This window comes from Pteropus medius, unplaced genomic scaffold, assembly GCF_902729225.1.
Source record: "Pteropus medius unplaced genomic scaffold, Ma_sr-lr_union100, whole genome shotgun sequence".
NCBI classification, from domain to species: Eukaryota; Metazoa; Chordata; class Mammalia; order Chiroptera; family Pteropodidae; genus Pteropus; species Pteropus medius.
Window position 1 is genome coordinate 372,883 of NW_024345919.1, and position 17,208 is coordinate 390,090.

Here is a 17,208-nt window from a genome sequence, read left to right on the forward strand (position 1 = left end):
ACTTTAAGGTACTAAGTTGACCTCAGTCTCTGTCCATCTCTTTTTTTGTGTGTGAGTGGGGAGCTACTGAAATGATCAATGGATTTCATACATGTACGCTGTGTGGCGCCTGTGTAAAGCAGATTTTTATAGTGTTTTGTGGTGTGTTTATGATATTTCTGTGCAACCAGACATCCCTTGCTGCCCGATGTGCATTATTACATTAGTGATGAATATGTGGTTTGTACACACAGTTACAGACAGAAAAATAATATAACCATGAACTTTTTCTTAGCATTTAGTATACACTAAGTGCTTTTCGTGTATTATCTTATTTACTTCTTACAACAAGCCCACTCTGAGATAGCCACTATGGTTATCAATATAATTTTTCACGTGGGTTAACTGAGGTATTTAGAGATTCATTAACTTGTTAATACATGGTGGATCCAGGATTTAGACCTAGACATTCTCATTCCAGAACCCTTGCACTTAATTGTTAGGTCATACTGTCTCCTGTACGTAAGGAAATACATTAGTATTATAAGCTTAGTATAATTGGAAAGTGTGCTGTAAATGTCAAGGATATGCAAAAATGTTTGCCAAACTTTGGGAATCCATATGTCCAGAATATGTATCTGCATATACCAAATTTACATTGATCTCTAACAGGTCGTGTGATGGATATTAAGAATTCATATGGTATTTTGTACAAGGCACGTTCAATAGTTGTGTAGTATGCATGTATGAATGTGTTATCAAATCAGGTACCAAATTAGGACCAAGATGCTGACATTAAAGACCGAGATCATTCCACATGAGAAGAGAGACCAAGCTAACCAGGTTGTTTGGTTTAAATCCCAGCCCAGCTGCTGATTACCTGTGTGTCTTTAGATGACCTTCGCAAGCCCTGTATTTTCTCTTTTGAAAATGGGGATAACGACTAGCTCATTAGATTGATTTGAAGATTGAGATCATGTCTGATTCATAGTTAAGTGTGTAGTAAATGTTAGCTAGCCCTACCGTGATCATATTTAGACATGAGTCTAATTTAAATAAAATTCTCTTCCCCCTTTCAATGTAGAGCTGTGTACAAAAGTTGCTCTTTGTAACATTTCTCCTCAGAAAACAAGCAACTTGTTCCTGAAACCTGAGCCAAAGTACCCATTAGTGCCAATAAAATGGAAAATAAATTATTTTGACAATGCTCTGTAGTCCTGGGGTAGGACGTGAGGACACAGTTAGTAAAACAGTAACAGGAAGGATGAAGTAGTTTAATGTTTAGAAGTATGTGGTAACTTCTGTAATTCTAAAACTGTTCTTTTTTAAAAATTTATTTTTCAATTACAGTCGACATACAATATTATATTAGTTTCAGGTGTACAATATAGTGACAAAACTATTCTTAAAATAAAATTTATTTTTTTAAAAGTACGTAGTAATGTGTTTCTGGACTCAGCTCTTCGTAATTAATGGATTAACTTCCTCTTTATAGCACAGCAAATAGGCAAACAAAGGTAGCCACAGAGTAGGCTCTTGAGGAGAGTTCTTTATCTGTAAAATGTAGGATTGGCTTTTTTAAAGGTATTTTTCAGCTTTGAAAGTCAAATGGAATGAACAGACATTTAGGGGAATTAAATTATGGCTTAATGTTGGCCTTACAGTCAGGATTAGCATACATCCTGTGGATGGGAAACTGTGGAGGAGGATGATTATTTCATGGAGTGCAGGGAGCACCAGAGCTAGAGTGGGTGTAGGAGGTTTCTCTGAGGCCAAGTTGGGGATCTGCTTATCTGGAGATCTTTGAAAGAGAGCAGGGTGCTCTCAGGAATGGTTAAGCTGAGGTCTTCACCAAGAAGAGGGAGAGTCGTTAGGTTAAGCTCCAATTAGTGTTTTTTTAACAGTTGATAGGTAAGCAGCTGCTTCCAAATACATTCTTGTTCTTTCCTTTAATTGCTCCTTAAAGGCTGACAGTGCAAACACCCTTAACTTAAGTAATCTGAGCTTTTAGTTAATCAGGTATGCATGCTCTGGGCAAAGGGCATTATAGTCCCAGGTGACTTCTGAGACCTCCTATGTGATGTAGGCTGAGTGTGATGTGATAATCCAAAGGAAAGTATGACCATTGTCAGAGCTGTCTCTCGGGATGCTGCAGGGCTGCAACAGATGATGTTCTTCAGTCTCCGCCTTTCCAGAAGGGTTCGCTGCACAGAAGCAATCTCCAGAGGATTTAAGCTGGGAAACTAATTGCAATGGGTGCCTCTTCAAACCTTCTGACCTGGTTCCCCTCTCACTACACCGCCACCCATCATTTCTTCATTCACATATGTTCACTGAGCATATACACTATGGGGGGCAATGAGCTCAGTAACAGGATGACAAAGACGAACAGGACATAAATCTTGCTTCCATGCCATTTGCACTTTGAAGGGAGGCGGAAATTGCATATCAGCGATTATGACACAAGGCAGAAAATGATGTTAAAAAGCAATGTGGGTAAATTGCTCCAAGGCATTTTTTTTTACTAGTAAGAATTGATTTCAATAAACGTGGAGGACATTCTCAAAGTAGGAAAAAGAAAATTCATAAAAAGACAAGTAGAAGAGCAAGAGTATGTGTGGACTTGCTATAGAACCTTGGAAGCTGTGGAATACTATAGAACTTTAGAACTGGAAGTGCCCTCCCGGGTCATCTGGTCTCAACCTCTATGTGAGAATGTCCCTAACAGGTTCTGTCTCTGCTTTAACACCCCCATTGATGGAGAACTTTCTATTTGATTTTGGATTAAGAGTGTCTAGTCACTGAAGAGAGTGGGTATCTCTAGGAATATTGTAGTGGGGAAAGGAAAGGGGAGAGAAAGATGGAGGAGGAGAGGGAAGGGGAGAGGGAGGCAGGGCCGTAACCTAGATTTTCAGTATCCTAGGGGGGCTCTGCCTGAAGGACAGTGGAAACAACGCATGCTGACTGGTTGTTCTTTGAATTAAGCTGTGGAGATTTGATTATGGTGGGGATGGAGCCTAATGTCCTGGTTCCAAGGTCCAAGGATGCATGAGTGAACTTGCACAGAATGAGATCATGTGGGCATGCCTTCAAGAACCGAGAGTTTGCTCTGGCTAGCAAGATTTAAGCCATTGCATTACTACATCCTGGAAACAAGTTAGCTCTACCTTGGAAGCTAAATTAGAACCTGAAGACTACAGAGAAGCTACTTTTAAAAGTCTTTTAGTGTTTACTAAGCTACCACTTTATCAGAGGGTGGCAAGTTTCATTTTAAGGAAACCAACTTTGTGGAGCCTGAGCTGCCCCATTGTAAGAGGCCAGCATTTCGTCCTTTGTGCTCTTGAAGGGCCTGCCTGGAGCACTGTGTGGACATTCCTGAATATAGGAGCCTCCTGCAGGCACCAGCACTTGCAGAGCCCTGCTGACTCCCTCAGATCTACAGGTTGACTTCTTAACAGGTAAGGGGCATTAGAGAGAGACACTTGGGTAGAAATTAGGAATTAGGGCTACACTGCCATTACTTGCTGCAAAAGAGAAACTATTGAGATGGCCGGAACATGCAATAAAAAGTATTTCTAGAAAGTGAGTTCTGCTAAATATTTGGAATAGTGTTTCTTTTTTAAATATTTAGACTTCAATAAGAACTCCCTCGAAAATTGGTATTAACTTTGTGGCATGTTTTAGTTAAGGAACAAATAGAAACTGACTGAATTAAGAAGAAACAAAGTATAGCAGTTTGCAGAATGGCAATCTCAAATATAATTTATTTACCAAATTGCAAATCAGATAAAAGTCTTCACAAAAAAGTGACAGAACCAGTTTGAATGTGGCTGAAAATATATATTTTACAAGAAGTTGAAATAGAGTAAACAATGGAGTGGAGAAAATTCTGGTTTTGGACTCAGAATACCTGGGTTTGAATCACATCATGAAGACTAAAGTTCTTAATCAATCTGAGCCTCAGTTTCCTCATCTCTAAACTGGGGGACATAGCACTTAACTCATAGGATTTTTATGAGGCTTAAAAGAGGAAATGCAGTGCCTGGCTTAGGAAATCTTAGATGAATCTGAAATTTTTTAGGACATTGCAACATTTCTAACCTATGCTTGAATGAAGCAGATTTTTCATTTGGTTCAAGTCCTCGTTATTATATATTAGCTTTGAACAGAAGGGTAAAAGCATGGAAGTTAATTATTGACAGATATATTAAGTAGCAATGGTGTTACAAAGTTGTATATAAATCAAGTAATACTTAAAATGTGTTAGGGGAATTCCCCACATAAAGGAATTCTATTTGTGTAAAACAAAAAGTCCTTTCCAAAAGCAAATAACCAGTCTGTTATGTCTTTTGTGTAAATCTAAATGTTCACATGTTGGGATTAGTTCTAGTGAGGTATTTGTGTTTGATTAACTTCTTGGTCTGTGCGGGCTTACGAGGGAATTGGATGCATAAAGAATGTGTGCAGACAAAAGTAGAATGAGTGTTTAGACTCCTTGGTGCCACTTGTTTTTTATTCTTTGAGGATAAAATACTACTTCCAAAATAATACTATTAGTAATTAAGGTAGAATGTGACCAAAAGGTGTTTGATTTACAAAAAGCAGTTTCAGTTCCAGCCTTATGATTTTGGTCCAAGATGTATCTTGCCAGTGCCTCAGTTTCTCATCGGTGAACATGGGTGGGACAAGGTGGGAGAAGGATGGGCATTGCACTGAATATCTAATGTTTCTTCCAGGCCTATAATTCTATCATCTAAGGAAGGTCTATTGCTCATAAAATTTTCCAGCTGTCAGAATTAATATGCCTTCTTGAAGCAGCAGCTTACATCCAGGGAGTGGTTGAAGGTATGGGAAATGAAGTGCTTTCTTTTCCTGGAAATACAGAGAAACAAGATCACTCAGTGTTTAGTGACATTTCATGTTTCTTTGGACAGTCTAAGTTATTCAACAGGTGGCTTCCTCATAGAGTATGCCTTATTTAAGTTGATTAATTGAATAAAAGTGTTCATATGTGTAAAGGAACAATCTATTTTAATGAATCCTTTCTATAAAACAAATGATTTGCATTATATGATTGACACATTTTAAAAATCTGCATTTTCAAACACCAGGATTACTGAAAGCAAAATAGACCTTTCCTGTTCAAGACTCAGAGCTACAGTAGAGATTTTACCAGATCACTTAGCATAACCAATCCCAAATCCCAGTTTAAAGGTATTAAAATGCTATGCAGTCACTGAGTTGAGGTGAATTGTGAGGGCCATGGTCCAGTCTCAGCAACTAAAAGAGGGGTGGGGGAATCTAAGCACTGGCACTTGCCACTAAGGACAGCCTGAGGGCAGAGTGCAGCCAGGGCTGAGGCAAACAGACTGTTTGTGAAAATGGAAACATTCGACAGTGTGACTTTCATTAATGCAAAAGCTCATGCCAAATGCAGAAATTTACAGGAATGAATTATTTACATTACTTCCTCCAGATGCATTCCTCACAGAAAGACGAACAACTCAGGTACAGTGGGAAGGTTGTCTAGAGCTAGGTTACAGGGCCACCACTGAAAATCCTCCACTGAGCCGTCTTCTTCAGTTCATTCCTTGTGTCATAACCAAAAAAAAAAAAAAAATTCTTATTTTTTGTTTGAAATGGTATGTAAAAAGTAATATCCCTCTAGTGCTTGGCAAACATGCTATTTTATCTCATCAGAACAAACTGTGCAATTTTTATAGTTTCAGCATTATATGTCAGGGTAATAAGTTATGATTGTTCTGCTCAACCCTAGAAGCAATTAGGAGCTTGCTGCTCAAAGCATCTCAGCTTTTCTGGATCTTGGTTTGCTTGCCTGTAAAGGCAGCTACTTTTCTGACTTAGGAGAGGTGGAACAGTCTGAGTTCCAGTCAGAAATAAAAGGCTCAAGTGGTAGCTTTAACATTTGAAAGGAATCATTTCTTAGAGCTTTGGAGCCATTTTTTTTTTGAGTGCGTTAAACTTCCAACTCTTTGAGTCTTGGTCTTTGCATGCAAAGCCTTTTATTATCTGTGAAGCCTGGCTTTCTGGATATGGGATTTTAGTTTAAAACTGTAGGAAAAAAAAAAGTCCCTGTGCCTCCATTTTCTAATCTCAAAAACAGGATGAACAGTGGAGAAAAACTGAAGGTTGGACCAGATCTCCGACATTTCTGTTCCATCATTCTGCAATTTTCTGAGCTCCAGGATGTAAATTTCTCTAGGGCACAGACTTGCTTTTGTGTACTTCTGTTTTCCTGCACCTAGATCGTAGCCTGCTCAATAAATAAATGTTGACTGGGCAATTGAAAGGAGATTGATAGTAGATATTATATCTTGCTCTCATCCCTCACTCAACTGAACATTTTGATCCAGTCAAACAGTTCCTTTTGTAATTCCAAGAACACACAATGCTGTCTCTTACACATCAGTGACTTTGCACATGTGGTCCCTCTGACTGGAAACATGCTCCCCTTGGTCTACCCGGAAAACTCCTCTGCTAACCTTCAACTTGGATAGGTACTGTCTCCTCTGTGACGTTCTCTCTGGATCATGCTCTCTCTCCTCTGAGCTCACACTGCATTTGGTACATGCTTCTATTGAAGTAGATTTTCTTACCAAATCACAGTTCTCGGATCGGTTTTCTGCTTCTCCCTTCCCCCAGATTTGAAGAAACTGAAGCCAGGGTCATCTTTGATAGGGGTCCAAAAATTATTTTTAGGAATAAATGAATAGTTTTACAGAAACTTTCAGAAACTCTTTACAGTACCCAATATTATGGTGTGCTTAGAGTTGGAGTGTATGAAATACTTTTATGATTGATTTGCTAGATTACCAACTATACTACCAAGCTTCAATTTTCTTAGCATATATAGGCAGAATTTCATTTTAAATAGCATAATCACACACATTTTGTTCCTTTGAAACATACATCTACCAAATATAACACACACACACACACACACACACACACACATTACTTTTTACAATATAATTCCAGGTCCTGAAGAGTATTTAACACATAGTAGATGCTCAATAATGTTTTGAGAGCAAATAGATATCTCTCTCTTATTTTTACTGTTTGATTTCTGGAAAGAGCAATGTAATTTTGCAGCCTCCATTTATTCATTCCTTACTTACCCTTTAACCTATAGCAATCGCATGTCTTCTCTTGCCACTCCACTGAAATTGTTCTCAGAAGTCATCAATGACCTAATTATAAAATCTAATAGATTATACCAATCTTCCTCATGTCTTACTTGTTTATAGAATTTGGCATCATTTATCTTTTTAATATGTGGTATAATTGAAAAGCATGAGTTTTAAAGTTTTAAAGATCCTGGTTTAAATTTATTCTCATCCTCTGCTTACTAGCTAAGTGAACTTGGCCAAGTCACCTTTTAAAATCTCTCATCCTCAAATGGAGCTCTTGATATCTATTTTTCAGGGTGTTTGGGAGAGTCAAATGGGATTTCATGAGTGAAGCATGTAGCTCAGTGCCTGGCTTGCAGTAGTCATTCAATAAATGTTGTCCCTTTTCCTCCATTGACTAATGAATCATCACTCATATTCAGTTTTCTTCCAATCTAATCTCTGAATAAATCCTCATAGGGCTTTTCTTTGCTTGCCCACCTCTCTCATTCCACATTTTTCTCATGTCCTGTTTCGGATTTTCTTTATCTCTTTCCTTAACTGTTCGCCATGCGTATAGTTGATATTCCAAAAATATGGACTGATTGAATAATAGTCTCCGAATTGGCCTCTGTGTATTCTATCTTTTGCTCCTGCCATATATATTTCACACTGTCACCAGAGTTGATGTTCTTCACATACAGGTAGGTCTATAGTGTCACTGCCCCACCCCCCTCAAAACAAAACAAAGCAAAACAAAAAACCTTGAATAGCATTCCTTTGTCTAAAGAATAAAATCTAAACTTTTAACACTCATCATACTCTGACCCTCTTGTTTGTCCAGCTTCGTCTCCTCTTGTGTCCTTCCATATGCCCTGACTTCTCTCTCCTTATTTTCAAAAACTCTTCATGAGTTTTTATTCCTCAGTGCCTTTACTCAAACTGTGTCTTTATTCTAGAATGCCCTATTCTTCTATTCTACTGAAATTCATACTGTAAGTCTTAAATACCAATTCCTCCATATAGCCTGCCTAGACCACTTCTTTCCCTCTAGTTAAAATTTATCATTCTTTCCATTTATAGCTCGTTTGCCCTTATATTTTGCACTTAAACAATTCTGCCTTGCCAGACTGTGTACTCCAATGCACGCATTCTGTCTTATTTGTCTTGCTGTATCCCCAGCACTTACTCAGGAGGCTCACACAATGCTCTAGCTTAACAATTCTTTGTAGAATTAAACTGAAGGGAAAATTAACAGGCATAATCCTGTTTCCTAATATTAGGAAAGAAGACTTAATTAGTTATAACAAAGACTACCATTTATAGAGCACTTCCTACATGGCCAGCACGATTCTTAGTGTGCCATGCTGTTCTAATGCTCATGACAGCCCCAGCAGGGAGATTTTACAGATGAGGAAACTGAGACACAGTGAGGTGAAATAACTTATCCCCAAATCAAAGAGCTAGTAAGTGATGGAAAGGGGTCCAAAGCTCAGATAGCATGCCTTTGGGCCTGTGCACTTAATCACTAGTGGGTAATGCAGATAGCATTTGGGGGGATTTTCTGAGAAAAGCAGCAGAATACTCAGAGCATGCCACCTGCCTTCCTTGGGATGGGTGGCAAGGAGATGGAATAGTCTCAGGAAGTCCTTTCAGCCCTGACTTACATAAAGACTGTCCTTGTAAGATTTAGAGGACAAGAGATGATGTTGGTCTGTGCCTTGGTATCTTGATGTCAGTAACAGGGGCAGCCAAATGTTATGCAAACCTTCTTTGACTCTTACGCTTTTTGATGAGCAATTAAACCAGGGAGGCTTATCTGGTGACAGTCCTTCTCCTGAGGTGACGTCATTGTTCACCATGGCCCGTGCCGAAGGCCAGAAGAAGCATTCTGGCAACATTCCCCACAACAGAGGTTACACCAGCCCTCTGTCCTTGGGAACAGAGGCTCCATAAGAGTCTTGCAGCATTTTCTCCCTCGTCCTCAGAAGGAGAGGCTGGACATGGTGGCCAGTCAACTGTGATTTTATTTAGATTGTGTTTTACTGGCACCTTCCACCTTCCTCTAGCCACACAAATTCAGTGTGCTTTCCTCTGACTTCTTCAGTAGCTAGCTCCTCCATGGGGAAATGAGGTCGAGATTTGTGAGAGTAACAGTAATGGGATACCATGGGAGGCGTTGAAGCTTACTCTCTTCAGTTCTTTCTCTTGCCCCCTACTCTCCATGCCTAGTTCCTTGCCCCATCATCACCCTAGTGATTGATCCCTGTTTCTCTTTCACCATGTAAGATATTAAAACTGCTTGTGGGTTTCAGGGAGGTGCTTAGTGTCCAATAATTAAAATGCCTGGGACCAGAAATGTGTCAGTTCAAATAAACTTTATTTTAAGCATAAGTGACTTTTTTTAAAGTGAGAAAATCCGGACCTTAGAGACCCACATTGGTAGGGTGGGGACTAGGCCTGAGATAATCTCTTTCCTGTCACTGCCTCTAGCTAGGCTCCAGTTACTTTTAAAGATGTGCAGAGGAAGCCACTCTCTAACCACCTTTGGTCACGCATTCGAGTCCTTAACTGACCTTACTCTTAGTAAATGTTTATCATCTAACCCGAGTCTCAACCACAGTGAGCTCCACACAAACTCATTTCCTCTTGCTCAGCAACAGAAGGAGAGCTAGACCATTCTTCATTTTGTATTTGAAGACAGTTAATAACACTGCTCTTACAGCATCGTTCATGTTTCTGTCAGTATTTCCTGCATCCCCAATAGCAATAAGTTCCACATCATGTCTGTCTGCTGCCAGCTTTCCCTTCTATGTGGGACAGACCTTGGGTTTGGCCATTCTGAGTGTTGTGTGGGACAGAGACTCCGTGTCCCAACCTTGGGGGGTGGGTGGAACTGTCTTGTGGCACCAGTGTCGGAGGGGACAGTCCTGTCTGTGCTCTTGGGATTTGCCTGTCCTTGACATCCCTGGACAGGTGGGATGGTGGGTGGGTGGGAACCTGCCACTTTTACCTCAAACTCAGGTGGATGTGCACCCGAACAAAACTGCTTCACAGCTGCTATTTTTCACTTATGTTCCCTCCTGGAAGTTTTAGCTGAATAATGGACTGTGCAGTTTGTAGGCCTCCAGAAGTAATGAACAGATGTTGGGTGTCTTGTGTCTGTAGGAAAAGGGAGCCGGAACAGCTGAGAATAAACAACAATTCCTTAGTAATGTGAGCTCCTTGCATCTAAAGTCAGAGGCCTGGCAGCTGGGTGGGGGAAGGGGAGGCCAGGTTGTGCTGGCTACCACCTGTCTCCGAGGCCGGAGGTGAGGTCAGTTTCCCAGAGAACCCTGAATCTGCTGAGAGCCAAATATGGCAAAGAGGTGGGGTGGGGAGAGGCTTGGAGAGGAATGCAGTGCAGGAGATTCTGAAGCAGGTCACAGAAACTCTGTTCTTGACCTTCTGACACCAGCTGCTTTGGGAAATAGTTTTTCAAAACTTTGCACTTCCATTTCCCCACTTGTAAAATAACTGACATGTCATTTGGTGATATACCAAACTAAAGTCAGGGCTGGTAAAATGCTGGGGCTACAGAGACCCACTTTCCAGAGCTAATGCATTTGCTGAGATTTTGGTGGCCTCTAAGTGGCTTCAGAAGACCCAGGTTCAAGTTCTGGCTTTGTCATTGATTATTGCTATTACTTTTTATCTGTGACCTTGGATAAAGTTCTACCTCACTCCTAGGGTGATGGGAAAATAAAATATGAAATGCATTTACAAAACTGTAAAGGTTACTATACAAACAAAGCATACAGGACCCTGGAGAGAATCAAAGGAAGTAGAAACTTCGTTCTTCCCTCAATGTGCATATAGCCTTAACAGTAATAACAGCCCGCAGTTGCGGTCCATTTTGTCCTTCAAAGCAGTGTCCCCTTTATCATCTGACTTGATACTGTCACAGTAGAAAGTAAACAGAAACAGCTGGCGAGGAGAAATATGTTCGAATAGGGTTTAATGGAAGAAAAAGTTATGGCTTGAAGTAGAGAAGGGACTATAGGTAGAAGTGAGCACGGCAGTGTTAGGGACTTGTGGTACTCTGGGTATCTGCTTCTCAGCCAAGGGAAACTATTTCAGATTTAGTCTGGAGGAGTCTTCCCCAGGCTAGGTGAAACATACATAATCATTCTCAATTACTGCTGTGCCCGAGGCTTAAATTAAATCTCACAGGACTTTAGATTTTAGGTCCTGAATCCATGGTGGGTGGAAAAAGTAGCTGAAGTGTGGGAAGAGGGAGCTGGTATTTTTCCTTTTAAGAGGCATACATTTAAATTCAGAGTGCTCACTATAAACTTCAATGGGGCCTGCTTCCCTGTGAATCTCCCTTTCCCCAAAATACCCATTGACTCTTTTGGGCCCTGTATTGTGGACTTTCCTGTTTTTTTGTTTTGTTTTTGCCTTCTGATATTAGTATACCAGCTCCCCTTCTCTCCTTAAACACCTGAGACTCCAGTCTCCTACTTCAACAGCCCCACAACAGGCAGTTTCCTTGAACTGGGAAGTTTTTAGACTCTCCCGCAAATCCCTTGTGGTTGGAGGAAATCCAAGGCAGGGAGCATATCTTTGGTGCCTCAGTTTAGCTCTGAATCCTGAAGTGGAGTTATAGCCCAGCCTTCTTGTCATTAGTGGAGCCGGAAGAAGTGTCCTGCTTTTTGCCAGGTCTTATACCTAATAGGAAGGAGTTTCTCCTTTCTCTGCCACATCCGGGAATTAAAATAGAGTGATACCAAACCACTCGGTGACAGCCAGTGGCTGGATATGAAGACTCAGAGATAAGACAGAGCTGATGTTTTGGGGAGTCATTTATAGGTGGGCCTGGCCTTGGCTTTTTGTCCACAGGATCTCTTCTCCCTGAGCAGAAAGTACTCCCCTCAGTTTCCCAGCCTCTTGGGGTTTGTGCAATGTCATGATGCCTTGAGCTGCCCCCTCCATGTGTCATTGCAGGGCATGATGGCCAGCTGTCACATGTGATGTCTTGCCGAATTGCAGAAACATATTTTATGGCAGTGAGTTCTTGTAATCTTTAGGGATGTGATTTTTCCCCAGCTTTGGGACACTTGTGAAATGTGAACTTCCTACTGGCAGAGAAGTTGGGCACTGGCTCCCAACCAGAAATTGGACTCACTGAGGAGCTGAGAAGAGTAGGTGAATCAGATTTAATGGTGCATTCTTTTGTGTTCCTCCTCCTCCATCTGAAAGCTACAGTCTCTACTTTGGTTCTCATTTGCAGGACTTTCCTGAGAGGCAAATGTGCTGAGCTAGGAGGGAGGAGAACGGGTGATACAATCTCTGTTCTAGGAGCTAGACTGGTTTAGACTCAGTCCAGACAGAGAGCACTCAATAGGATGGATCACTTCTAGGGCCAAACTGTTAGGGTGGTACCTGGGTTTAGGGAGTGAATGGATCAGCGCAGCTTAGGACAATATAGGACTAACCCAAACTTCATAGTTTCCATGACCTGGGGACATACTAGAGTTTATGTGACCCAATCTATGCCCCTTGCAGATCAAAGTGGAATTGAATCATCCCTCAGGAATGTAAAAGGAGCACCCCTGCCTCCCTGGGGCTTTGCTGGATGCTTTGCCTCTGGATGCTTACCCTCTAATTTGATTCTTTGCTTGGGATGGGACTCTGGTATTGACAGGGTCATTCAAGATGTACAGGGATCAGTCCCTTTTCCTTACAGGTCCTGTGTGCCCTTTGTCTCTCAGATCTTATGTCTGTCTTTCCTTGGTATGTCATGTCTGCTGTTTCAGCTTATTCTACAGGAGAACTCTCCTCACTTCTCAGCTTGTCATTTTGGAAGCAGCCTCCAGGAGCCTTGCTGTCTCCCTCTGTCTCTGCCTAGGCTTCCTGTGCCCCCGACCTGCACCCCAAATAATTCAAAGACGGCACCTTTCTTAGGAGAAGAGACCCAGCGGAAAAGTCCCCTTGTTTTTCCACAACCCTGCCTCACGGGTGGCCTTGGAGAGTGAGAACTGAATTCTTTGATTCTTCTCTTCCGCCTGCCCATATCTCTTTCCCCCAGGAAAAGCAGAGAGAGATTAATGAGAGCTGCCTGGCCAATCATCGCTTTGAGAAAGTTTGGTTTGTGCTCCTATTTCATTGGGTTATTGGAGTACCCTTTACTCAGAGGTAGAGTCCCTCCCAAGGGAGTCCGTGTACAGTTACACTAGCTGTCGCTGCCAGTGCCTGCCCCTTCTGGACAGATATGATCTCCCTCACCTCCTTCTTGACCCCTGCTCCTCCTCTTTTTTTTTTTTTGTTTTTATTCATAAAGCTCGGCCATGCTCGCTCGCTCGCGCTCTGTCTCTCTCTCTCTCTCGGTCTCGCTGTCTCTGTCTCTCCTTCTCCCACCTCTGCCTCTTCCTCCTGCTCTCCGCCTTCCTGCAGCGCCAAGCTAGCTCCCCAACCTGGTCTGTTGCACGCAAACCACTGAGAGTTTGCCGAGCGGTCCCCTGGGGCCCGGGCTGCCGAGTCCCGCTAAGGCAGAGACGCCAGCAACCGAGGGAGAGCCGTGGCAGAAAAACAAGCGGGTGCGCGCGGGGAGCCCCAGGAGGGCGGTGGGGCGGCTGGCAGGAGCAGACTACCAGAGGACAGGCAAGCGGAAAAGTTAGCAGGGTCCCGGCGGCCGCGTGCCTGGCCGCGCCGTGGGCCCTGGCACTCCCTCCCCGCGGCGCTCCGGAGAGGAATTTGATCTTCCTGCAGCTCGGGCCGCGAGCGTCACCCACCGTTGAGAGGGCAGAGTGCCCCAGGCGAGGTGGGAGCAGGAAGCGGCCGGCTGCAGCGCAGCGCTGACGGGGACCCATGCCGGCGGCCAACCTGATGGAGAACCTGCAGCTGCCCGCCCTGCAGGTGGCCGGGCCGCAGGATGCGCCCGAGGGCGGCCGGGTCTCGTCCAGCTCTTCGACTCCCACGCTCCGCCGCCGGCGCTTCAAGATGCGCCGCACAAAGAACGTGCACGAGCAGAGCCTAGAGGGCGGGCTGGCCCAGGACCTGCCGGGTGTCTTGACTCCTGGCAAGGAGTTCCTGCAGCTGCCAGCCATCGAAATCACGCCCTCCAGCGACGAGGACACCCCGTGGTCCAACTGCTCCACACCCAGCGCTTCCCCGCGCCGAAAACGCTTCCTCCTCCGCAAGTGGCTGAGGGTGAGGGAGCGGAAGGAGTGCAGTGAAAGCAGGTATGTCTCTGTTCCGCCCCTGGCCTTTCTTCCCCTGCCCTCCTCCTCCTCTCCAGAGCCGTCTGGGGCCCCAGGACACCCTGGTGGAAACTTTGGAAGAATGCAGGAGCCTTTCATCCCAGAGGGCTTCAGGCAACTGCAGCACCTGGCACAAGGGATAGTGGCACTTTAGCTTCCACTCTTGTCATCCACGTCCCCAGCCCAGGGTTAGGGGCCGGTGATGTTATTGTATATGTAACAGACTTGCAAAGGGCTTCACACTGCATTCCATTTTATTTGATCCTAACAGCAAAACAAATAGTAAAAACCATAGCGGTTAATATTTATTGTGCCCCTATTCTGTGCGGATTCATATGCACTGTCTTATCTCCAAATTTAATCCTCACAAAAACTCTTGGAGGTAGGTGCTACTATTATTCCTATTTTATAGGTGGAGAAAGCAGAAGGAGAGAGAGGCTAAGAGGCTTCTTCACTTAGATTTATATTTCTGTACTCCATTTCAATTTTATTATTTTATTTTTGGCCACACCAGGTTGTCTTTCCTGGCCCACATGTGTAGAGGAGGTAGTGGAGTTTTCATGATGAATGAGTCACATTTCCTGCCATAGAGAGTCTTTAGACATCCAGGCCTAGTCCATGGCACTGTGGTGTGTGCCAGCAACTTTTTTGCCTGGGTGAATGTGGCATCTGAGTAGTAGGGGAAGTTCCCTTACTCTATATAGAGAATCTGTACAGAAAACCACAGGGCAGCTCCACATAGTCTTGACCAGAAGTTGTGATTGAGTTAAGCCCATTGCCAGATGGAGGGGCGGGGAGCAGTCCTCACTGGTTCACTAATGCCACGGATTCCATTCATTCACTTTCAGACTCTAGGGGCCTGTCTCTTAACAGTGGTTTGTGCTTTCACGTGGGGCATTGAGTGATTGGCCACCTTCCTTGGGATTCCCCCTTCCAATTTGTTCAGTTTCATTCCTTTTCATTTCAACAAGTACTTGTTGAATGTTCTTGTGAGCTCAGTCAGGTACCAGCTCTTAGTGATGTGCTCCAGATAGAAGTGGGGGGAAGTCTGGGTAGAATGAGGAGATGTGGAGATTGAGAAGAGGGCTGGGAGGAGACTTGGATAAGAAAGTAAGGCATGTGAATTTTCACTCGTATTGAAGAGATGGAACCATTGGAAGACGTAATATGAATCGTACAAGAAAAGAAAGGAGAAAGACTTGGGGAAGAGTCTCAAACCGGGACAAATACAGATAGGCAGTAGAAAACAGTAGGAAAAGTATGAGGTCAGGGCATGTGATCAGGAAAGGGAAACAATCTGGACAAAGGCATAAGAACAGGGTGAGCCCTCTGTCTTTGAAGGAAATGTTGCAGATTCAGCCTGGTCATGCAGAAAATGAGTGTTCTAAGTCTTTCAGGGTTTCTCTTTTCTGGGCGCAATGACCGGATGTGGCTATGCCTGCAGGTGCAAGTGTGGAGCTTTGTCCTGGGACTTTTTGTGGACCTGGGAATAACTTTTTTTTTTTTTTTTTATTCGCTGTGTTTTCCACAGAGTAGAAGGAAATGGGGCTATATTAGTGGGAGCTAATCTTGAACTGAACTAGTTTCATTATGGTTTGTCAGCTTTCTTTTCAAATGTGAGAGACCCTAAAAGATACCTTATTTTGACCTATAGATTCTGTCACGTAGACTGAGGACAAAATATGGGGAAAAGACTCCTGCATGCTGGCCAGGGTGGAGATGGGATGGATTTGGTTAGATTTAAGGAAGGCTTCCCTGGTTTTAAGAATTGTCTAAGGGTACAGTGGAATCTTCATTTTTTGTTGGAGTAGGGAACATACTTTTAAAATCAGGAAGGATTTTCACTTCCTAGGAGTAGTTTAAAGCAGTTCTTTTAAATAGTGATTTGTTGCATTGGAAGAATATATAAATGTATGTAGAAAACAAGTGGACTCTGAATTTATACCAAATGTGTCTCACTCAACTTTCTATTCCTATTATACTGCCTCCTGTTGGAATCTCTCTGGGTCATGGCTAAAACAAAACCCCATTAGTTTTAGGCCTTGGAAACGGAAGGTTTTTAGAAAAAAAACTATCAAGTGTAGATGCCCAATAAGATTCCCTTAGAAATAGTTGGCATTTAGATGTAATGGAGTACAAAGAATATTGGACTTAAAGTCAGGAAACTTAGGTTTAAATTTAAGTTCTATCATTTAGCTGTGAAATCTTGGACACCTCACTTCACTTCTATGTGTTTCACCTTCTCCATCTGTGGAAGGGATATCTGTGGGTTAGCGGGAGGGATCAAGAGTAATACATGTGAAAATGTTTTATTAACTTTTCCTTCATGTGCAGGTGTGAAAGACTATTGCCGTTGTTCTGTGAGTGTCTCACGTGGAGTGGGTATGAACTTGAGAGTAGGAGGTTATATACTCACATGGCCTGGAGCCACACCTGAGACTCCTCACATATTACGTAATTTAGAAATGATGATTGGAAAATGATTCTGCCCTGGCTTGGATTAGGGAGGATGAGCATACCAGGCCCAGTGTGGCATCTTTCCTCTTCACATTTCCTACCCCAGATCTACAGAAGAAAGCACCTTTAGGCCTGCCGTGGAATGCTCTCTGATGTGGTGGAAGGGAAGGGGCTAAGAGGGCCACGGCTTGTGGATTTTAAATGTTCAAAGTTGAACATACAAAGAGGCTCAGGAGACCCCTTCTCCTTAACCCTGGGAAGAAAGAAATGGAGAAAATGATGATGTGATTAACATGATTTGGGATCCAAGGACTCAGGGGTAGAACACTGAAATACTCCAAGTCCAATCTTTTGTGGTTCTTCTTTGTATCTTTATTGTCTTGCACTGTACTTGGCCTGTT

The 17,208-nt window shown here is 43.0% G+C and overlaps 1 protein-coding gene across 11 annotated transcripts in view; it reads left to right on the forward strand.

Annotated features, from left to right (window-relative positions):
- Nucleotides 1-17,208, forward strand: part of GRAMD1B (GRAM domain containing 1B) — a 220,056-nt gene that overhangs the window by 46,942 nt on the left and 155,906 nt on the right. For 4 of the 11 annotated variants that reach the window (XM_039874831.1, XM_039874830.1, XM_039874827.1 and 1 more), the window contains exon 1: nt 13,959-14,332. The exons of 1 other annotated variant lie outside the window; for it this stretch is intronic. In XM_039874831.1, the coding sequence (XP_039730765.1) occupies nt 13,959-14,332 (374 nt within the window). Of the gene's footprint in view, nt 1-2,853; nt 3,438-13,859; nt 14,333-17,208 lie in introns of those variants that run through there. 6 more of the 11 variants (XM_039874835.1, XM_039874838.1, XM_039874839.1 and 3 more) reach the window with 3 other exon arrangements.